Genomic DNA, 23257 nt, shown 5'->3' with positions numbered 1-23257 from the left:
ATTTTCTGACTGAAGGAAACTAATAAAACCCACCTTGTTTAAAGCTAGATAAAATGCTAACACTGGTTGTGACCATAGAAGGAGCAATCCAGAGTTGGCAAAGAAATAAAAATGATCTCTTATGGCTTTCAATTCTTGGTTCTGTTTCTGTGGCTACTTGTCTTCGAGCACCTGACAAAAAGTTTGAAAAAGGACTCAGCTTCTCGCAAGGTTTCACTTTGGAAAACTAAACTGAACCAAATGGCTGTGAGTTTTCATCAAGATCTTATGCACAGTAAAAGCGTAAGATTGTGAAGGAAGGAAACCTTTAATACTGCCTTAGAAACTATTGTTTCTTTTCCTCCTTCTGGAACTCTATATTCAGAGTAGTATATGTCACTGTGAAAAAATTAGGTTTTTATTTTGGTGGATTCTCCTCTTGCCTAAGATGAACCCTGAGAAATATCATCATCTAGGAGAAAATTACAGAAAGATATTCTAGAATATCTATAATAACTTGCTTCATTTTCTAAAAATTTTCAGTTTTTTTCGGCAAGACTCATGATTTTCTTCAGTTTTCTGAATATGTGAGTGTATCACAAGCAGTGATCTGTACTGGTGGTCTTCCCTCAGTATCTAGTTCAAGGAGTAGGGCTCTGTACAGGTGCAGGAATGATACTCGAGCTCTTTGGTGTTGCTACCAAAACTCTGAAGCTAGAATAAAAAATATGATATCACAAGGTTTTTAGCACATTTTATAGATATTACTGATTACATAACGTGTTTGTTTTTATATCACTTGTGGCTTGTAATTTAACCATTGCTTTTTGTTGTGAGTGGTTGTTGTGGTTTAACAGGTGGTGTAATATGATCTGACCAGTGTCGCAAATCTGAATTAATCCTCCCCTCCAAAACTTTTTATGGTGGCACTTTCTACTTTGTTCCTCGTCAATTCTAGTGTGAATTAACTAGGTGCCCTCCCCCTTTTTTTTTTTTTTTTTTTAATATTTAATGTAGTTGACTGTGTTTCTGCCAGTGTAAGAACATCACAAATGTCTCTGCTCTTGCTTGGCTATTTTTAGTCCTGTTGCTTGTATCTGTTTCTATTCAAAGAATTCCTTTGGAAGCTTTTCCAGAAGAGTGCGGTTCGACGATGCGGGAGGGAGCCGGAGGGGGCAGGGAGAGCACAAATGCCAAGTGTGTTCGTGATCTGGCAGCAAGATGTCTGACCTCGAGTGCTGCTTCCTGTGTGCCACCTTGTTTACAAGAACCCTGCTCAAAGCGAGTTCTCCCTTCTGGGTATTGTCCTGGCTGCGTGGCTCCCAGATTGTGTTAGCTATTTCTTTCTGTCATTTGGAGTACCTGGGATTCAACTTGAATCTTCTTACTCAGTTTGTTTTTCTTTGTAAACAGCAATTAATTTTAGGGGCTGTTTAGATTTGGGGCATTCTATCAGAGTGAATAGCTGAGAGATGCATTTCTACAGTTTAATGGCCAAAACTGACAGTTCCTAGTACTTGTCTTTTTCCCTGCTCCTGTTACAATTCAGCATCTTTTTTTTTTTTTTTTTTGTTGTTTTTGTTCTGGTACCTGTTTAATCTGGATTAGCTTTCCTAATAAGTTTTTTTTTTTAAAAAGTTATTTTTGTTATTTAACAGCTTTTTTTACTTTTGCTGTTGCATGAATTACTCATCTTGTGGGTACAGCTAGCTGTTGATTGTAATGGGGTGATCCACTGAAAGTTTTGTTTGTTTTTTTTTTTTTAACTGTTGTGTCTTATGGTTGGTACTACTGACAAACCACAAGCCTGAAGTGTCCTTGATATATGCTTGTAGCTCATGTTGTATGTACTGACTTAGCCCAAGCTTAGACTGTTTCAAAAGTGTCCTGTTGGCATTGTCACTAGAGGTGTGGGGAATAGTGGTTTTGAGACAAGTTGGTCACAGTTAATATAGGAAGGTCATATGTCCTGTGTAACTTTAGTGGTATATTTCAGTCTTCTCTGAGATGCTTTGGCTACTTAAATATTTTGCTTTCCTTGTGGTATTGATAGCTTAACCAGAATGTGACCTGAGATCATATGTCCTTCCATGTATTTTTTTAAGAGAACTTCTATAACTTGTTTAGTTCATACTCTGCATATGTTTCCAGAGAGAGAGAGAGAGAGATAGAGATATAGATATAGATATATCTCTATTGTGTGTGTGTGCCCTGAGCTCACCCGGGCTTTTAGCTGACCCTTGAGTTCATCTCTGATAGACTGGAAAGCTGTGCAATTACAGTCTGCAGAGGCTTTGCCTTGTGATGATTTTTTTGTTTGATTGTTTTTTGTTGGAAGTTCTTCAGATGGCTCCCTCCGAGTCACCCAGACCTGTCTTCCTGGACAAGTCTAGATTTCTTCCTTTCCCCTCCAAGGGACTGCTTGTGAGTTGTAATGAGCTGGCAGAGGGAGCAAGCCTTCTCAAGGTGGGGCTTTTGATAGGGAAAGGGTGGACATGTAAGTATTATTCCTGTGAAAGTGAAATTCAAAGATGACCAGCAAAAGCATCGAATATCTAATTGTGTGTACACAATCATTAAAGATTGCTTTTGGTGGCTAAATTGCTTTAGGGTAATTTGAGTCTCTAGTTTAATGCCTGAAACTGAATGTAGACAGATACTTCTGTGACTGGGGGAAAGGACTGTATTCTAGATGACCATAATCTGTGTTAGTCAGGCTGTCCTAACGTTGGTTAATTATAGCTGCCTCTTGTTTGGATAGAAGCACCTCCAAATTTTTATAAGTGTATTCTTCACTGCACGTTACTGAATCCTAACAGGTATCCAGGAGGCTGGGCATTAAGGAGTGTTCCTCAGTAAAGGTGATACAAGTCTCTATTTTCCCACTGGTGATCAAAAGAATATATATGCCGTAAGATAGTGATATATTCAAGGTCACTCTGCTGGCAGAGTCCCTTCCTGGGAGTTTTTTATTTTTTAAAATGCCTACAAGGCATTTTTAATGTGGTTGGGTTTTTTGGTTGTTGCATGCAGAGGGCCTGACCAGGATCAAGTCTGGCTATGCTAGATCCCAGGAAAACAGAATGTGAAACCTCACATTTTACCTATGTTATAATGGTGCATGGCTGCTGAAATGCAAGTTCTCCCTTTCCTCATAAACTTGATAGTGTCAGGTTCAGCAGTTGTGTAGCCACATAGTTTTCCACTGGATAAGCTTATTCAACTGACTCACTGTTTTGTTTTAGAGGGTTTAGTTTGCTCTTGGGTCAGCTCACTGAACCCACTCCTCCTGCAGCTGCACGATCATTAGTCTGATTGAAGGGAAGTAGCAATATTATGTAGTTAAGGAGTAGGGGAGCTGGAATGCCATTTTTGGTGACAGCTCGCAGTATTAGATACGAGCTGAAACTTTATTTTAATGGAATAAATTGTTTGGGTTCTACCTGCACTACAGAGTGAACTTTGAATATACAACCAGGTCCCAAACGGGAACTAAAACTCTTGACATGATTTTTTGTCCCAAACTCTGCTCAGCCATCCTCCACTTGTGTGTGACTTCAGGAAGGCTGTGTTAGTTCTGGCTGCAGAGAGTAATGATTTTCAACCCTGAAAAACCTGCTAGTTCAGGTTTTTTTCCTCAGCTGCAATAAAGCTTTCCTTTTGTGAAGTACTAGTTAATGTTTTTTACAAGCCTCCTAGTTAATGCAGTGTATAATTCAGTCTGAGTACTTGTTGCAGGGGGTGACTAGGCTGTAGTTCTGCTAGCTGCTGCTTTGTTGGAAGCTGTAGACACTGTAGTGCTCTTTTACTGGATGCTACTCAGGAAACCTTAGGAGGGAAAACACCAAGGGCTTTACCTTTTCTGTTTTTCTTTGTTGATTGTTCCATTTTTTGGGGGGGACAAACCCAGATAAACAGGTATGAAGAGGAGATTTACCATACTGATGGTTCTTCACCACAGTGATGGAATAAACAGTGAGTACACTGTGTATTGACTTGGCTAGTATTTTCTTTTATCTCCTTAGGCTAGAAAATAAAAGAGCAGAGGACTCAGAAATGGAGGTGTTCCTTTCTTCCTGTAGTAAGAGGAAGTAGAGTGTGTGCATGGGTGTGCAAGCACAGGAACCACCTCTGAGCCACTATGGTCACTGTATGCTTCCTAACCTGAGATACTGAGTCAGTTGACAGTTCAGGACAGCATACGGTGTGATCAGTGATGGGAATTCGTTATCTCTTTAACTTGGGTAGCTTTTTAGAGAGGGTTTGCATAAGAAAAGCCTTTTCTATGACAGAGGACAAGAAATGAGGTCCTTCCATCAAAGATAACAAGGAACATGTATTTAATTTTTCCTTCAGGTTTTAGAATATCAGGACAGGCCAGAGCTTTTCTTAAAATATTCCTCAGCAGAGAAACATACTTCAAAAGTGAACTTGCTGTTGCCCCTTCCTCACAGGATCCCCCATGATCACTGCTTCTTAAAGATAATTCCTATTTTCTGTATATTATATTTCTTTGTGGACCAGTGCAGCCTCTTTTTTTTTTTTTTTTGTCTAGTTCATGGCAACAACTGTGGTCTAGTCTGTGTTATGGCCTGGTAAGATCTTCTAGTTCTGAGAGTGGTGCTTAGATAGAAAATAACATGCAGTTAGTCTAACTGGGTCTCCGTTACTTAAAGTTTCATTAGTTAATGATAAGTGCTGGTAACTAGTGCATCTTGCAGGCCCATGAAAACATGGGGCTTACAGTTAAGATGGGGAGCAGGAATTTATTTTCTTTTTGCATGTGGAAGTCCAGCTGGTTGCTATCGAAAATGATGGTGTTCTTGCAGAAAGGCAGCAAAAGATGAGAACACTGACTTTGTAGACATTGATGTCTGAAACATAAGGTCAAGTCCTCTGAATCTTTGTCCTGGTTTCAGCCAGGATAGAGTTGGTTTTCTTCACAGAAGCTAGTGTGAGGCTATGTTTTGGATTTGGGATGAGAAAATGTTGATAAGGTGCTGATGTTTTGGGTTGTTGCTAAGTAGTCAAGGACAGTCCAGCTTCTTGTGCTGGCCTGCTAGCAAGAAGGCTGGGGGTGCACAGGAAGCTGGGAGGGGACATAGCCAGGACAGCTGACCCAGGCTGGCTAAAGACATATTCCCTACCATACAATGTCATGCCCAGTACATAAACTGGAGTTAGCTGGGGGGTGGAAATCGCTGCTTGGGGATGGGCTGTCGATCACTGGGTGGTGAGCAATTGCTGTATTGGGCATCACTTGTTCTTGTACATTCCTTTGTTGGTATTATTGTTGTTGCCATTGTTGTTTCCTTCTCTCTTGCTGTCCTATTAAACTGTTTTTACCTCAACCCATGAGTTTTTTCCCAATTCTCTCCCCTGTCCCACTGGTGGAGGGGGGGTGAGCGAGCGGCTGCGTGGTGCTTAGTTGCTGGCTGGGGCTAAACCACAACAGTCTTCTAGGACATTCAGTGCCTTTTGATTGTCTAGAATAACTCAGGAGTGTTGTGTTCTGATAGCAGCAGAGCTGGGTGAGTTTTGCTAACCAGGTTTTTAGTAGTCTGGAGATTGCCTTAGTTATGTGAAAGATTAAGTCATAGGTGTAAGTTGGTTAGGCTTGTCTAATTTTATTGTGCTTGTCTTTTTTTGGTTTTTTTGGTTGTTGTTTATACTAGTGGAAGTTGAATTTGGGGAAATACAGATTCCTTCTTCAGAATGTTCTGTATTAATAAGGGCACTTGTTGCCTCTGAAGTTTGAATATTTATAAAGAAATGATGAGGGCAAGTCTGCTGGATGTTTATTTGCTGTCGTTGACAGATTTTGATTAAAGCTAGGATAATCACCAGTATATGCTAAAATGTAAAACACATCTCTTAGGCAGAGGCACTGGGATAATAGCAAAGATCGATATTGTGAGATTAGAAGGTTTTTTTTTTTTAAATAATGTTAATAATATTCCTTAACTTTCATGATTGAAACTTGCTCTACTAGTGGAAAACATGCACTGTTCAGTCCCTCTTTCACATCATGCTTTTGAGAGGGACTCTGGATACATGACCAGCCCTTGCCTAACTCCAGTCTTTTGAAGATGAGCACTTCTTTCTCTTCCAAAACAATGCTGTCTTTTCTTCTTTTTGTAAAGCCTATTTGTATATTTCTTTGTCTTCCTTTGTATAACATTTGCTTAGGAATATTAATCCTTGAAATTAACTTTTTTGCTGGTAATGAGAAATTATTGATTTCTGTAGATTGGGACGTGTTCTTAGCTAATTATAGATTGACTTAGCATAATAATAATTTCAACTAACAACTCAGTGGGTTTTATGTGAGGTGGGTAAGAGTATTCACTTGTTTATTCAGTACACTTTGCTAGCACAACTGGAAGTGTATATGTTAGTTTATATGTTTGCACTGGTACTCTGGCCACTCCCAGCAATCCTTTTTTCTTGGTAAAACATGAAAGCATACAGATAGTACAATTTCTCTCTCCTGTGGTGTTCTGCCAGTGATGCAGGTCTACTCCTGGCCATGAATATTCTTCCTATTTATTGTAGAAGACTGTAAGATGAGACATGAATCCTCCCAGGATCCATAAGCTCAGATTCAGTATTGTTGTCTTGGGGCAATACAGACACTGAGTAATCAGCACTGCTCCTGAGGAACATCTGACTCTTGCAAACTCTTTTCTCCTTTCAAGCAGTAATAAAGGTGGTGAGATTCTTTTGACAACAGCACTTGAGGGAAATGCATTGCATTGATGCTTTGCAGACTTTTTTTTCCTCCCTCCACTCTTTCCTCATGCTCATGTCACACTACTGCTGTGTACAGTAGTCATGTCATCATGAGGCAGTGCCCTGCAGCCTTTTCCCAGCCCTCATTGTGAGAGATCCTTGACTGAGTAGCTTTGTGATTAGAGTATAAAAAAGCAATCACACTCTTAAGGTGTTCAGAGATTTCTGCACGGTTTTCTTTATCACAGCTCCTTGTCCAGAGAGTCAAGAAAATAACTTAATTGAGAGTGCCTCAGAAAAAGAATTGGAACTGCAAATGTTTTGTTCAGCTGATGGAAGTGAATATTTAACTTCAGAAGACTTCTTGAAAGCCAGGTGGCATTGCCATTTGTGGTCTGCCCCTGGAAGTTCAGGAATAGATTTACTGTGTCTTGTGGGGCTTGCCACCCTGTCAAGTCAATTTTTATTCTGTGTATCTCTAGCTCTAGTGAGCAGCTATGCGGTGCTTAGTTGTTGGCTGGGATTAAACCGCGACACTTCTTTGAGTCTAAAAGGACTAGATTTCTTGCCGAAGGAAAGTTGAACAAAAGATCAAAGCAAGCATTATGATAGCTTTAAAAACCTGCTTTTTGTGTTGATATGCCTTCAGTTACTCTTTGATTCTTTGCCTTCCTCTTTTCCTTCTAAAATCCAAAGCAAAAACCCAACTAAACGTGTTGGATAAGACTTAGGGTATGGAGACTTTGGGAGGGGGTGGGTTTTGGTCTCTTTAGGAAAGTTGGATGTTGAGATACCAATACTTAGGTACTGCTTTTGGAAACTAGAATAATTGTTGCAATTCCATCACCAGTCTGGTGATGGCTTATTATGCAATACTATATTTGCTGTTGTAGTGTAAGTCCTTGGGCTAAACTTGCTGTAGAGACAGAAACACTAAAACAAACAAAACCTTGAGATTTGTGATGATTTTCCTCTCAAATGCCTCTGCTTTTCATTTTTAAGTCTAGTTATTTGCTTTATGAGGAAGTGACAAAATTTGAATTCCTTAGCGCTTGAGAAGCTAAACATACTTGAAGTGAAAAATTTTCTTAACTGCTGATCAAGGTTTTTTGGTTGTTTTTTTTATATTTATTTTTAAAGTAGAAGTAAAGACAATCTTCCTCTGGAGATACTAGATTACATCAGTGAAAAAAAGGGGTTTACAGCAATCTTGTGCTTTTTTTTTCTTATTGTAATGAAAGACAGTATGACCACCTTCTTTACACAACAGTTTTGGGAAGTCCTGTCTCTTTCTGTAATGCTTTCTCCTCCTTTTCTGCTAGTGCTCTGAGGATCTGTTTTATTTAACGTGTATCTATTTCTTCAAAATACAGCTGTTTTTGGTTACTTACTGGAGTTTCAGTGTGTCTACAAGGTCAAATATTAACTGCTTATAAGGGACTTTTGCACTGAGCCAGACCCTGACATGGAAACTGCTTGCCTGAATATTTTTTTTTAATCTTTATTAAACAGATTTTGAGTTGTCTTCCAGTCTCAAATCTTTCCTCATTTGATCTGCAGTTAAAATTAAGTTCATTAGTTTGTGATACCCTACTCATTGCTATGACAACAGCCTGCCAAACAGACTTTAATATGAGGAATTGGAGAGAATAAGAAGCTGCTTTGCGAGCAAGGAAATGTTCTTGTTCAGCCCCATCTTATTAATTAGTAATATCCCACTTAATGCTCAAAACTGTAGTCACTATGGTAATTTGAAGGCAGTGACTAACTGCCTCCCTTCTGCCTGCTGCTTCGGTATTCTAAAGAGTAGGTGTGGTATGGTGTGAAGCCTCAGCCTGCCGTGGTGAAGACATGCCTGTGCCAGGGAGGTGAGACAGTGCACTGTCAGTGGTGGAGCAGGGCCCTTCAGCTGCTCCTCATGTGTGCTGGGGCTGGGCTCGTTGCTGTGTCTAGACACTGCCTGTAGATAGTGGGGGCCAACTAAGGGGAAATAGAATAGCTTTATTTTGAAAGCTCTCTTCATATCAAGCTGCTAATTGTGCTTTTAAGAAGACTGGATTGTGTTTGAAATGGATTATAGCATGTCCGTGTTGACTTGATGGGGAATGTCAAACTGAGGGTGTGTTTCTACACTTGTCTGAAGCAAGTACAAGTCCATACTGCTTCCAGGAAGAGGCTCTCGCCTTCGCTGGTTTTCTGCTTCAGACCTGTTGCCAAATTGTGCCGCTCATGGGCTGTGCGGTCAGCAAGATGAGGATCTTCTTTAAAGATCCTGTTATACTATTCAGGTTGGTTGGCTCTGCTCCCACCAGCAGGCTGATCTTGCTGTGCTGCTTCATCCCCCAGGAATGTTTCAAATGCTTGTGTGCCTGCCTTTTTCCTTAAAGTATCCTTTCATCCTGAAAAACATGGCTTAAACAGCTGTAATACAGACACTGTAAAATATCTTAGGAGAGGGAGAAAAGACACAATCCTCCTCGGGAACCATAGGTTGCCTGGCTATCAGAAGTGTAGGCTATAGTTCTAGATGAGACTCCTGAGCATTGTGAATCGACGTTTAAATTAACTTTAACAATTAACTTTAATTGTTGAGTGCCCATTATTTGTGAGTGCTAGTGAGCAGTTGGGTATTGAACACATCCTTGTCCATGAAATCACAGCAGTTTGCTCAGTTTCTATCTGAGCATTATTGTGCATTGAACTCTGTGCTAGCCAGCTTGCACCAAAGCCGCTGCTCTGACAAGTTGCGTGCTGAGGCACGTTTATATGTTAGGGCTGCGGTAAAGGCACTTTGCTGCTTGTTTGCACATCTCCTTTTGCCCAGGTGCACCACTTGCAGGCTGTCCTTAGTTCCCTAAATTTGCAGATTTTACTTCCCAGTGTCATGGGGACAGAAACCAGGCAGTTGGCCATAACTGTTCTCACCAGTTGAGAGATCTGCTTCCAGTTGTTATAGTTACTATAAACCATACTCATCAATCAACCTTGTGTTAGATGCTGTACAAACAGGGGGGGAAATAAATTTATTCTTTCGAAGTAATTTTAATGATAGAGGATGAATGAGAATGAAAGCTGACTGCCACAAACAGGATAGTACTGATGTGTGTGGGGTTTGAGTTTTCTTTTGGGTTTCTTTGTTGCCATACAACAAAGGTATGTTTAAAGCAAGGTAAATAGGTAGTTTTGTAAATAATTTCTTTAAGTATGAGGGAGAACATAAAACAAAAATACTAGCCACAGAGGCTGTATTTAAAGGCAAGGATCATAATTTCTTTTATAAATGAGAGGTGAGAAGTAGGGCAGGTGTTAGCCATGACCTCCCTATATGTGCAGGATAGCAGTTTAATGATAGGGAAGAAAGGAATGGCCTGGTTTGTGAATGTGATTTTTGTGTTGGTGTTCTGAATGGGTATGAGAGTGGTTTAATTCCAGGCATCAAAACAAGAGGGCAGGTATTACAGAAATTTAAGGAGTGATACAGCTGGAGCTAGAATTTTAGCAGAGTAGCAGATAGAAAAGTCTATATGTTAAATAACTGGAAAAAGCTGTGAGATTTAGATGTTGTCTGGAAGTACAGATCGAGACAGATCCCAATCAGCTGACAAAACCACTTTTTATCCACTGCATTTCCCTCTTCACTGTAGACTGCAGTAAATCCAATAATAGTGTATTAAAGCTGCTTTCTCAGGAGTCTCTGTATAGAGTTTGTGGTAAAGGCAGGAAGAGTTCAAGCTACTGCATTTGTATATTATCCGGGTATTGAATCAGTACCCTGCCTGAACTCATGCTCTTTTTTTCCTTTCAGATTTTCTATTTTGTACATACATTGTTTTGTATATACTGTATATGATGACTTCAGTGGGCAGTGAACGTACCCGGGGCACTCGGGACAAAACGCAAATTTCAACCACACAGCCAACACAACCACAGAAACAAGTAGTACAGGTATGTGATACTATATAATCTTTGATTTGAATGTGAGCATGTAATGATATGCGTTTCTTCCCTAAGTCAGTAAAAACTGAGAAAAGATGGGGGGGAAAATCATGGTCTATTTTGGAAGAGTATGTTTGATATCTCGCTTTAATTGCTCAGTAATCCAGCACAGCATTAAGTTGTTCCTGTATTCTTGTCTGTAAAGGAGCTTTGTGTTCTTCAGCAATATTTCCTATCAGTGAGGAATTCTATGCCTATGTCAGGATTTCTGTCCTGTGACCTCAGTGTCCTCAGATCTCAGCTCTTCCATATGCCAGTCTCCTGATGCTAGGAGATTTCTGGTCAGTAGAGGAATTTGAGTGGGTGGAAAAAGCTTCATTAGATGCGTGCTGTGTTCTACAGCATGGTTCAGCATATCTGTAAGTCACAAAATCCTAAACTTGTGCAGTGTCTTCACAAAGTGAAATGAAGATGGTCACCCGCTAGTGGACTGAAATTATTGAGTATCTGCAAGATTGAAATGAAGCTCTTATCCCATTGTCTTGATTCTCAGCAGCAGAGTAGTTAAGTTGTGTGCTTGTCTGGGTTACAGAGAGTGTAAAATGTCTCTGCTCCTGGCAACTCATTATTCTCTTGTCAGGTACTTCTCAAAATTGGACTCAATTCAAGAATTGTCTCAGTTCTCTGCTGGCAGAGAGTACATCAGTCTAGAGGTGCTCCCCTGGGAAATTATATCTTACTGTTTTCTAGACTGATCTTTAACATGGAGGGGCTCCTGTTCTGTACAATATTAATTATGTGAGCTCAAGCCCTTATCTCGTTGTGTTGCAGTACTTTGCATAGTGATGATTCATGCAAATGTGTGGATTTAGAAAGTGACTTTCAACAGATGAAGTTGAATTTGTTTTATAACAAGTAAGGCTGCAGGAATATAGTGAGCAGGTTGACAGAAGTGGTGGTTTCCCCTTTTTTGACACTTGCGAGACAGCAGTGGAGTACTCCGCCCAGTTTTGGGTTCCCTGGCACAAGACAGACATTGGCAGATGAGAGCAAGTCCAGTGAAGAGCTGCAAACATAGTTGAGAGGCTGGAGCACAGGATGAGTGAGCGGTGGCTGAGGGAACTGGACTTCAGCCTTAAGAAGGCAAGGCAAGGTCGTATCTTCTATTCAGATACGTCATGAAAGGGTATAGAAAAGGTGAAGCCAGACTCTTCTCAGAGAGACAATGGCACAAGCTGGAACACTGGAAATTCCAGCTGTTAAAAAGAAAAAAAAACCCACAAAACTGTTTACCATGAACATGGATTAGAGAGGTTGTGGGATCTCTGGCCCCAAGCAGTTCCTCTGATGGGACCTGCACGCAGTGGAAGGTTGCACCGAGTATCACTGCAGGACCTTTCTAACCTATGTGATTCATTGATTTTAAGCATTAGGTCTTACTGAACTTTTTCTGCGTTTTGTCCACTTACTCTACTTCTTGCATAATAGATACTGGTTTGGTCAATTCAGTGGAAAAGATGGTTACTTTAGTGCACCATAATTTTATTGTTTAGATATCAGATGGACCTTCTTCCTTAGTCAGGCTTCACAGATTAACAGAAACATGTGGGATTTTGCTGTTCAATTACCACTGATTCATTTTTCTGTATGTAGAATAATGTTGCTTTCCCAAATTGACATTTCATTGTCATAATACCACACAGATCATCATTTAAGTTATTTAAGAAATTACATTGCAGTTCTTTTGCATTGCTTCTGGATAATAAATACACGGATTTATTATAAGATCGGCCTATTGCTGTCAATTTTGTGTTTTGCACACTTCGGTTGTGTGGTAGCTTGAAGTTGTTAGTTAAAAATTTCCTTCACTCTGTTACGCTGCCAAGATAATATATCTTGTAAGGTTGAATAAAGTTTTAGCTGTCTTAAGATGCTACTATTTCTTTAGTTACAATTAAAACTTATACTCGTTTATAGGATACTACAATGTTACTTGTAACAGTGGTGCCTTAAACATCACAGAATCACTAAGGTTGGAAAAGACCTTTAAGATCATCAAGCCCAACCATCAACCCAACAACCACCATGCCCACTAAACCATGTCCTGAAGTGCCACGTCCACACATTTTTTTTGAACGCTTCCAGTGATGGTGACTCCACCACCTCCCTGGGCAGCCTGTTCCAATGCTTGACCACACTCTCCTGTTAACCAGGACTGCTGATAAATGATGGAGAGTGACTTGGCAAGCTCCTCTGCCAGCTCTCTCAGTACTCTCGGGTGGATCCCATCAGGCCCCATAGACTTGTGGGTGTCCAGCTGGCATGGCAGGTCTGTAACTGCTTCCTCCTGGATTATGAGGAGTTTATTCTTTTCTGCATCCCTGTCTTCCAGCTCAGGCAGCTGGATACCCTGCGGATAACTGGTCTGGCTATTAAAGACTGAGGCAAAGAAGGCATTAAGTACCTCAGCCTTATCCTCATCCTTAGTGACAATGTTCCCACCCACATCCAATAAGGGATGGAGATTCTCCTTGCCTCTCTTTTTGTTGTTAATATATTTGTAAAAGCATTTTTTGTTATCCTTTACGACCGTGGCCAGATTGAGTTCTAGCTGGGCTTTTGCCTTTCTAATTTTCTTTCTGCATGACCTGTGGAGATCCCTGTACTCTTCTTGAGTTGCCTGCCCCTTCTTCCAAAGGTGATAAACTCTCCTTTTTTCCCCCGAATACCAGCAAAATCTCCCGGTTCAGCCAGGCTGCTCCTCGTCCCCGCCAGCTTGTCTTACGGCACATGGGGACCGCCTGCTCCTGCGCCTTTAAGATTTCCTTCTTGAAGACTGTCCAGCTTTCCTGGACCCTTTTGCCCTTCAGGACTGTCTCCCCAAGGGACTCTCTCGACCAGTGACCTGAACAGGCCAAAGTCTGCCTTATGGAAGTCCATGGTAGTGGTTTTGCTGCCTCCCCTCCTTACTTCACCAAGAACTGAGAATTCTGTCATGTCATGGTCGCTAGGCCCAAGATGGCCTCCGACCACCACATCTCCCACCAGTCCTTCTCTGTTTCTAAACAGCAGGTCAAGGGGGGCACCTCCCCTGGTAGGCTCACTTACCAGCTGTGTCAGGAAGTCATCTTCCACACACTCCAGGAACCTCCTAGACTGTTTCCTCTCTGCTTTGTTATACTTCCAGCAGATGTCTGGTAAGTTGAAGTCCCCCATGAGAACAAGGGCTAGCGATTGTAAGACTTCTGCCAGTTGCTTATAGAATGCTTCATCTACCTCTTCGTCCTGGTTGGGTGGTCTATAACAGACTCCCAGCTAGATATCTGCCTCATTGGCCTTTCTCCTCATCCTTACTTATAAGCACTGTGACGACAAAGTCAAATCTCTTGAGTTCTGTACAATCAAAGCTCAGGAAGTATGGGTTGGGTGAGTGGACTGTGAGATGGATCGAACACTGGCTAAGCAGCAGAGCTCAAAGGGTTGTGGTTGGTGGTGCAGGGTCCAGTTGGAGGCCTGTAGCTAGTGGTGTTTCCCAGGGATCGGTACTGGGTCCGGTTTTGTTCAACATCTTCATCATTGATGTAGGTGAAGGGTTGGAATGTACCCTCAGCAAATTTGGTAATGATACAAAACTGGGAGGAGTGACTGATACACCAGGAGGCTGTGCTGCCCTTCAACGGTATCTGGACAGACTGGAGGGTTGGGTGGAGGGGAACCTCATGAAATTTAACAAGGACAAGTGTAGAGTTCTGCACCTGGGGAGGAACAACCCCATGCACCAGTACAGGTTAGGGGTTGACCTGCTGGAAAGCAGCTCCATGGAGAAGGACCTTGGAGTCCTGGTAGACAATGTTATCCATGGGACAGCAATGTGCCCTGGTGGCCAAGATGGCCAATGGTATCCTGGGGTGCATTAAGAGTTTGACCAGCAGGTCGAGAGAGGTTATCCTCCCCCTCTACTCTGTGCTGGTGAGGCCTCACCTGGAGCATTGTGTCCATTTCTGGGCTCTCCAGTTCAAGAGAGACAGGAAACTTTTGGAGAGAGTCCAATGGAGGGCTACGAAGATGATTAAGGGACTGGAACCTCTCTCATATGAGGAAAGGCTGAGAGACCTGGGGCTATTTAGCCTGGAGAAGAGAAGGCTGAGAGGGGACCTTATAAATGTCTACAAATATCTGAAGGGTGGCTGTCAGGAGGATGGAGCCAGTCTCTTTTCAGTAGTGCCCAGTGATAGGACGAGGGGCAATGGGCATAAATTGTAGCACAGGAAGTTCCACCTCAGCATGAGGAAAAACTTCTTTACTGTGAGGGTGACGGAGCACTGGAACAGGCTGCCCAGAGAGATTGTGGAGTCTCCTTCTCTAGAGACTTTCAAAACCCAACTGGATGCGTTCCTGTGCAACCTGCCCTAGGTGATCCTGCCTTGGCAGGGGGGTTGGACCAGATGATCTTCAGAGGTCCCTTCCAACCCCTACCATTCTGTGATTCTGTGAAAACACTCCCTAACATACAGAGCCACCCCACCTCCTCTCCTTCCTTGCCTGTGCCTTCTGAAGAGCTTATCCATTGCAGCACTCCAGTCATGTGAGTCATCTTTCCATGTTTCTGTGATGGTGACTAAGTCGTAGTTGTCCCGCTGCACAGTGGCTTCCAGCTTCTCCTGTTTGCTGCCCATGCTGTGTGCGTTGGTGTAGATGAACTTGAGCTGGCCTATCGATTTCACCCCAACATTGGCATACCACCCCTAGGCTCATCTCTAGTGAGCCTGGTTTTATCCCCTTCCCCCTTCGAATCTAGTTTAAAGCCCTCTTGATGAGCCCCACCAACTCAAAAGAGAGAATTTTTCTCCCCCTTGGAGATAGTTGAACTCCATCTGCTGCCAGGAGGCCTGATGCCATGTAAACCTCTCCATAGTCACAGAATTACTCGGTTGGAAAGGACCTTCAAGATCATCAAGTACAACCATTAATCCAGTGCCACCATGTTCCCTAAACCATGTCCTGAAGTGCCACATCCACACGTTTTTTGAACACTTCCAGCGATGGTGACTCCACCACCTCCCTGGGCAGCCTGTCCCAGTGCCTGACCACCCTCTCAGTGAAGAAATTTTTCCTAATATCCAATCTAAACCTCCCCGGCACAACTTGAGGCCATTTCCTCTCGTTCTATCACTAGTTACTTGGGAGAAGAGACCAACACCCTCGTCGCCACAACCCCCTTTCAGGTAGTGGTAGAGAGCGATAAGGTCTCCCCTCAGCCTCCTCTTCTCCAGACTAAACAACCCCAGTTCCCTCAGCCACTCCTCATAAGACATGTGCTCCAGCTCCCCCACCAGCTTCGTTGCCCTTCTCTGGACATGCTCCAGCACCTCAGCATCCTTCTTGTAGTGAGGGGCCCAAAACGGAACACAGTATTCAAGGTGCGGCCTCACCAGGGCCGAGTACAGGGGCCCAATCACTTCCCTACTCCTGCTGGCCACACTATTCCTGATACAGGCAAGGAGGCTGTTGGCCTTCTTGGCCACCTGGGCACACTGCCGGCTCATGTTCAGCCGGCTGTCAACCAGCACCCCCAGGTCCCTTTCCACCGGGCTGCTCTCCAGCCACTCCTCCCCAAGCCTGTAGCGTTGCATGGGGTTGTTGTGGCCAAAGTGCAGGACCCTGCACTTGGCCTTATTAAACCTCATACAGTTGGCCTCTGCCCATCGATCCAGCCTGTCCAGAGCAGAGCCCTCCTACCCTCCAGCAGATCAACACTCCCACCCAGCTTGGTGTCATCTGCAAACTTACTGAGGGAGCACTCGATCCCCTCATCTAGATCATCTATAAAGATATTGAACAAGACCGGCCCCAGAACCGAGCCCTTGGGAACACAGTTAGTGACCGGCCGCCAGCCGGGTTTAACGCCGTTCACCACAACTCTCTGGGCTCGGCCATCCAGCCAGTTCCTCACCCAGCAAAGAGTAAACCTGTCTAAGCCATGAGCCGCCAGTTTCTCCAGGAGAATGCTGTGGCAGATGCTGTCAAAGACTTTACTAAAGCCCAGGTAGCCAACATCCACAGTCTTTCCCTCATCCACTAGGCGGGTCACCTGGTCATAGAAGGAGATCAGGTTGGTCAAGCAGGACCTGCCTTTCATGAACCCATGCTGGCTGGGCCTGATCCCTTGGTTGTCCTGCACATGCCCTGTGAGCACTCTCAAGACCAACCGCTCCATAATCTTCCCCGGTACAGAGGTCAGGCTGACAGGCCTGTAGTTCCCAGGATCCTGCTTCCAGTCCTTCTTGTAGATGGGCGTCACATTAGCAAGCCTCCAGTCTTCTGGGACCTCCCCTGTTAACCAGGACTGCTGATAAATGATGGAGAGTGGCTTGGCAAGCTCCTCTGCCAGCTCTCTCAGTACTCTCGGGTGGATCCCATCAGGCCCCATAGACTTGTGGGTGTCCAGGTGGCTTAACAGGTCCTTAACTGTTTCCTGCTGGATTATGAGGACTTTATTGTGCTCTCCATCCCCGTCTTCCAGCTCAGGGGGCTGAATACCCTGTGGATACCTGGACTGGCTATTAAAGACTGAGGCAAAGAAGGCATTAAGTACCTCAGCCTTGTCCTCGTCCTTGGAGACAATGTTCCCCGCCATATCCAGTAGGGGATGGAGATTCTCCTTGCCTCTCTTTTTGTTGTTAATATATTTGTAAAAACATTTTTTATTATCCTTTACGACTGTGGCCAGACTGAGCTCTAGCTGGGCTTTTGCCTTTCTAATTTTGTCCCTGCTTGACCTAGCGAGATCCTTGTACTCTTCATGAGTTGCCTGCCCCTTCTTCCAGAGGTGATAAACTCTCCTCTTTTCCCTGAGTCCCAGCAAAATCTCCCTGTTCAGCCAGGCCGGTCGCCTTCCCCGCCAGCTTTCCTTATGGCACATGGGGACCGCCTGCTCCTGCGCCTTTAAGATTTCCTTCTTGAAGGCTGTCCAGCCTTCCTGGACCCCTTTGTCCTTCAGGACTGTCTCCCAAGGGACTCTCTCAACCAGTGACCTGAACAGGCCAAAGTCTGCCCTCCGGAAGTCCATGATAGCAGTTTTGCTGACCCCTGTCCTTACTTTGCTCACAATTGAGAATTCTATCATGTCGTGGTCGCTAAGCCCAGGACGGCCTCCAACCACATCTCTCACCAGTCCTTCTCTGTTTCTAAACAGCAGGTCCAGCAAGGCACCTCCCCTGGTGGGCTCACTCACCAGCTGTGTCAGGAAGTTATCCTCCACACACTCCAGGAACCTCCCAGATTGTTTCCTCTCTGCCGTGTTATACTTCCAGCAGATGTCCGGTAGGTTGAAGTCGCCCACAAGAACAAGGGCCAGCGAATGCGAGACTTCTGCCAGTCGCCTATAGAATGTCTCATCTGTCTCTTCATCCTGGTTGGGTGGTCTGTAACAGACTCCCAGCAAGATATCTGCATCGTTGGCCTTCCCCCTCATCCTTACCCATAAGCACTCTACTTGGTCTTCACAATCTTTGATTTCTATGTAATTAAAACACTCCCTAACATACAGAGCCACCCCACCGCCTCTCCTTCCCTGCCTATCCCTTCGGAAGAGCTTATAGCCATCCATTGCAGCACTCCAGTCATGAGAAGCATCCCACCATGTTTCTGTGATGGCAACTACATCATAGCTCTCCTGCTGCACAATGGCTTCCAGCTCCTCCTGTTTGGTGCCCATGCTGCGTGCATTGGTGTAGATGCACCTGAGCTGGGCTATCAATTTCAACTCTGGCACGCTACCCCTAGGCTCATCTCTAGTGAGCCTGGTTTTATCCCCTTCCCCCTCCAAATCTAGTTTAAAGCCCTCTCAATGAGGCCTGCCAGGTCATAAGCAAGAATCCTTTTGCCCCTTGGAGTCAGTTGCACTCCATCTGCTGCCAGGAGGCCCGGTGCTGTGTAAACCGCCCCGTGGTCAAAAAACCCAAAATTCTGACAACGGCACCAGCCCCTGAGCCATGTGTTGATCAGGTGTGCTTTCCTGTTCCTTTTAGCGTTCTTCCCTGCCACTGAAGGGATTGATGAAAACACTACCTGTGCTCCCGCTCCATCGACCAGTCGCCCCAGTGCTCTCAAGTCCTTTTTGACTGCCTTTGGGCTTCTTAGTGCAACCTCATTGTTGCCAACCTGCATGACCAACAGTGGGTAGTAATCAGTGGGCCGAACCAGACCAGGGAGTTTCCTGGTGACGTCTCTCACCCAGGCCCCGGGGAGGCAGCAGACTTCCCTGTGAGTTGGGTCTGGTCGACATATTGGGCCCTCTGTACCCCTCAGAAGGGAGTCGCCTACGACAATCACCCTCCTTTTTTTCTTAACACAGGACGTCTTGATGCGTGGGGCTGGCTGACTCACCCTAGACAACCCCCTGGATGGACCTTCATCAGGGTCCTCATGTTCCTGGCCCTCAAGTTCCAGAGCCCCATACCTGTTGTGTAAGGGCAGCTGGGACGGTGAGGGAGGCTGGGAGGGGATTCGCCGACCTCTCCGAGGAGGGACCTGCTTCCATTTCCCCTCATCTCTTAGGTCCTCTCCTTCTGCCCGGCAGCAAGAGGCCAGGGGATCCCCTGCTGCTTGTGGAGCCTCCACCAGCTGCCCCTGCTTCAGGGATGGCAGGGTGCGGCTCCACCAATCTGTCTCCCTCTCACACTCCCTAATGCTCCTCAGCCTCTCCACTTCCTCTTTCAGCTCTGCCACCAGGCTGAGCAGGTCGCTGACCTGGTCGCACCGCTCGCAGGTGGTGTCCCCGTTGGTCTCTGGAACAACCGACAGGCTCAGGCACTCTTTGCAGCCGGATGCTTGGACAGCCGCGTGCCTGAGGGGGAGCTCTGTCTGTGTCGCCACATTCTTTCTGGCCCCGGTTTTCAGCCGAGTGGTGACCATGGCTGAGCCTCCTCTGGGAGGACGATGGCCACTTGTCAGAGAACCTCTAGTGCCGGGGGGGACACGCTGCACCCCGCCCACACGCCTTCCCTGCACGCCCTGCCTGCGCGAATTGATGTGCTACGTCCTTCTGACGCGCCACGTCCTGTTTGCCCACCCTGTTCAACGCGCTCCGGGTCGCTCGCGCTCCCGGGGGCCGCTCTTGTAGGCGAGGGGCTTTGGCTGCCACCGCCCTTGGCCCCGCCCATGCTGAGTCAGAGCTGCCGCTCCTCAGGAGCCCGCTCTGCCGGCTTGGGCGGGGGGAGCTGGGGCACACTCCCTCTTTCTCCCTGTGCTGCCGCCTTCGCGGTTTGTCCGCTTCGGGAAGGGTCCCCTAGTGCGATCCTTCGCTCTGTAGCCCTTCGCCTCTGAGCCACATGTTAACCAGGTGTGTTTTCCTGTTCCTTTTAGTGTTTCTCCCTGCCACTGAAGGGATTGATGAAAACACTACCTGTGCTCCTGATCCATTAACCAGTCACCCCGGCGCTCTGCAGTCCCTTTTAATCGGTTTTAGACTTCTTTGCACAACCTTGTCGCTGCCAACCTGCATGACCAACAGTGTGTAGGAATCAGTGGGCCGAACCAGACCAGGGAGTTTCCTGGTGACATCTCTCACCCAGGCCCCAGGGAGGCAGCAGACTTCCCTGTGGGTTTCATCTGGTCAGCATACTGGGCCCTCTGTACTCCTCAGAAGGGAGTCACCTACAACAATTACCCTCCTTTTTTTCTTAACACAGGACGTCTTGATGCGTGAGGCTGGCTAACTCACCCTAGGCAACCCCCTGGATGGTCCTTCATCTGTATCCTCATTTGCCTGGCCCTCAAGTTCCAGAGCCCCATATCTGTTGTGTAAGGGCAGCTGGGACGGTGAGGGAGGCCAGGATGGGATTCACATGCTGCCCTGAACAGGGACCTGTTTCCATTCCCCCTCATCTCTTAGGTCCCCTCCTTCTGCCCGGCAGCAAGAGGATAGGGGATCCTCTGCTTCTCATGGAGCCTCCATCTGCTGCCTTTGTCTCAGGGATGGCAGGGTGTGGCTCCAAACCAAAAGCTTGTGTCGAGGGCTGATTCTCAGTAGATCGCAGCAAGGGAGCTGCTCTGCTACGTACGAAACCCTGACACAGAATCGGGTCGTCTTTGTATGATTTATGCTGGGTGCCCCACAATCATGCAGTACGTGACGGGGGAGAGGCGGCACTGCATCCATCCACCCCTCTGATCCTGACCACGAGTGGCAAAAAGTATGGAACGCTTCACGAATTTGTGTGTCATCCTTGCGCAGGGGCCATGCTAATCTTCTCTGTATCGTTCCGGTTTTAGTATATGTGCTGCCAAAGTGAGCACAAATGAAGAAACAGTCGCTGGGAAAAAAACAGAAGTTCTTGTGAGAATGATTTGGTGTTTATATAGTAAACATGTCTTGTGGGTTTTTTTGTTGTTTTTTTTTCTTCTGAGTTTTCAATTCCATCTGGGTGTAATCCACTGGCATAAATACTGGTGATATTGCACTTGTGTTTCTGAGCTCTTTCCTTTCACAGGAAAACTGAAGATGCTGTCACACATTTGATATTTTTATTGTATTGGGTTTGCATGGCAAGGTTTTGGTAGTGGGGGGGCTGCAGGGGTGGCTTCTGTGAGAAGCTGCTAGAAGCTTCCCCTGTGTCTGATAGAGCCAGTGCCAGCCAGCTCCAAGACAGACCTGCCGCTGGCCACGGCTGAGCCCATCAGCAACAGTGGTAGCGCCTCTGGGGTAACATAGTTAAGGGGGGGAAGAAAAAAAAAAGGCACACAGCATTTGCAGACAGAGAGAGGAGTGAGAATATGTGAAACAGCACTGAACTTGGTGTCTGCAGGGAAGAAGGAGGGGGAGGAGATGCTCCAGGCACTAGAGCAGAGATTCCCCTGCAGCCCATCGTGAAGACCATGGTGAGGCAGGCTGTCTGCCTGCAGCCCATGGAGCTCCACGGTGGAGCAGATCTCCACCTGCGGCCTGTAGAGGACCCCATGCTGGAGCAGGTGGATGCCTGACGGAGACTGTGACCCTGTGGGAAGCCTGTGCATGAGCAGGCTCCTGGCAGGACCTGTGGACCATGCAGAGAGGAGCCCAGGCTGGAGCGGGTTTGCTGGCAGGACTTGTGATCCCATGGGGGACCCATGCTGGAGCAGTCTGTTCCTGAAGGACGGCACCTCATGACAGGGACCCAGGCTGGAGCAGTTCGTGAAGAACTGCAGCCTGTGGGAAGGATTCAGGTTGGAGAAGTTCATGGAGGACTGTCTCCTGTGGGAGGGTTATCACGGTGGAGCAGGGGAAGAGTGTGAGGAAGGAGGTGCGCTAGAGATGACACACAATGAACTGACCACAACCCCCATTTCCCGTCCCCCTGTGCTGCTTGGGGGGAGGAGGTAGAGAAATGGGGAGTGAAGTTGAACCTGGGAAGAAGGGAGGGGTGGGGGGAATGTGTCTTTTGTTTTAGTTTTGGTTTTAGTTCTCATTATCTGTACTCTGATTTGATTGTCACTAAATTAAATTAATTTCCCCAGGTTGAGTCTGTTTTGCCCATAATGGTAATTGGTGAATGATCTCTCCCTGTCCTTATCTTGACCCATGAGTTTTTCATTATGCTTTCTCTCCCCTGTCCAGCTGAGAAGGGGAGTGATAGAGTGGCTTTGGTGGGCACCTGGCATCTAACGTGGAGTTGAAAAAAAAGTTGATTTACAGAAAAAATGAATCTTAATGGTTTCCTGTTTCTGGTCAAATATGTCGTCATGTCTCTACAGAAATTACATTGTATGAATGTTTTCACTCTGGATACTTTTAAAGGAAATCACTAGCTTAAAAGTTGCAGTGAGCCTGAGGAGGCTGAAGTCAGAGCGAGAAGATGGATCAACAAGGCTTAATTCCTGAAACCAGCAGAACTTTTGGTTTTGCTCTCCGCTGAGCTCTCAGCAGACACCAAGAGCGAGCTCCTTTGCACAGAGCACTGCACTGACTGGGAGGCTTTCGTGGAGGGTGGCACCAGGGCTGGCGCGGGGAATTCCAGAGCAGGCTCTCCTCTGTGTTACCAAGTGACGTATGAAACTGTCAGCATGACACTGAAAATGTGAAGTAGTGCAGAGTACTTAACTCTGTTACAAACGCTGACTGTCTTGGAACGTTGCCTCTGAGCACAGCAAATGTCACTTCCCTCAAGGAACTGGGACAGCTGCAGTAACTTCTCAGAAAATAAGCAGCTGGTGGTATACGGTGGAGTAATTTTTATACTCCTCTTGGCATTTACATTTGGTGATCTCCTCTAGAGCTTGTATTTGTAGTAAACTCCAAAAGCGAAGCAGTTTGAGGCTGGTTAAGTCTGAACTTGTGAGGCTGTCGTGGTTTAGCCCCAGCCGGCAACTAAGCACCACGCAGCCGCTCGCTCACTCCCCCTCCCACAGTGGGACGGGGGAGAGAATTAGGAAAAAAACCTCGTGGGTTGAGATAAACACGGTTTAATAGGACAGAAAGAAAGAAGGAAACAACAATGATAATACCAACAAAGGAAGGTACAAGAACAAGTGATGCCCAATACAGCAATTGCTCACCACCCGGCGATCGACAGCCCGTCCCCGAGCAGCGATTTCCGCCCCCCGGCCAACTCCAGTTTATGTACTGGGCATG

The 23257-nt window shown here is 45.7% G+C and overlaps 1 protein-coding gene across 2 annotated transcripts in view; it reads left to right on the top strand.

Moving 5' to 3' along the window:
- Positions 1-10524: 10524 nt before the first annotated feature.
- The window catches only part of LOC309415188 (ubiquitin-associated protein 2-like), a gene marked incomplete at its 5' end in the record, with an annotated part of 100904 nt that continues 88171 nt past the window's right edge, over positions 10525-23257 (top strand). The window contains one exon of one of the 2 annotated variants that reach the window (XM_082012632.1): positions 10525-10656. In XM_082012632.1, coding sequence (XP_081868758.1) covers positions 10558-10656 — 99 coding nt within the window. The remainder of the gene's footprint in view (positions 10657-23257) is intronic. The other variant, XM_082012631.1, reaches the window with a different exon arrangement.

The sequence above is a fragment of the Phaethon aethereus genome (assembly GCF_964289735.1).
Source record: "Phaethon aethereus genome assembly, chromosome: W".
Lineage (NCBI taxonomy): Eukaryota > Metazoa > Chordata > Aves > Phaethontiformes > Phaethontidae > Phaethon > Phaethon aethereus.
This window is presented reverse-complemented; position numbering and strand designations above follow the sequence as displayed.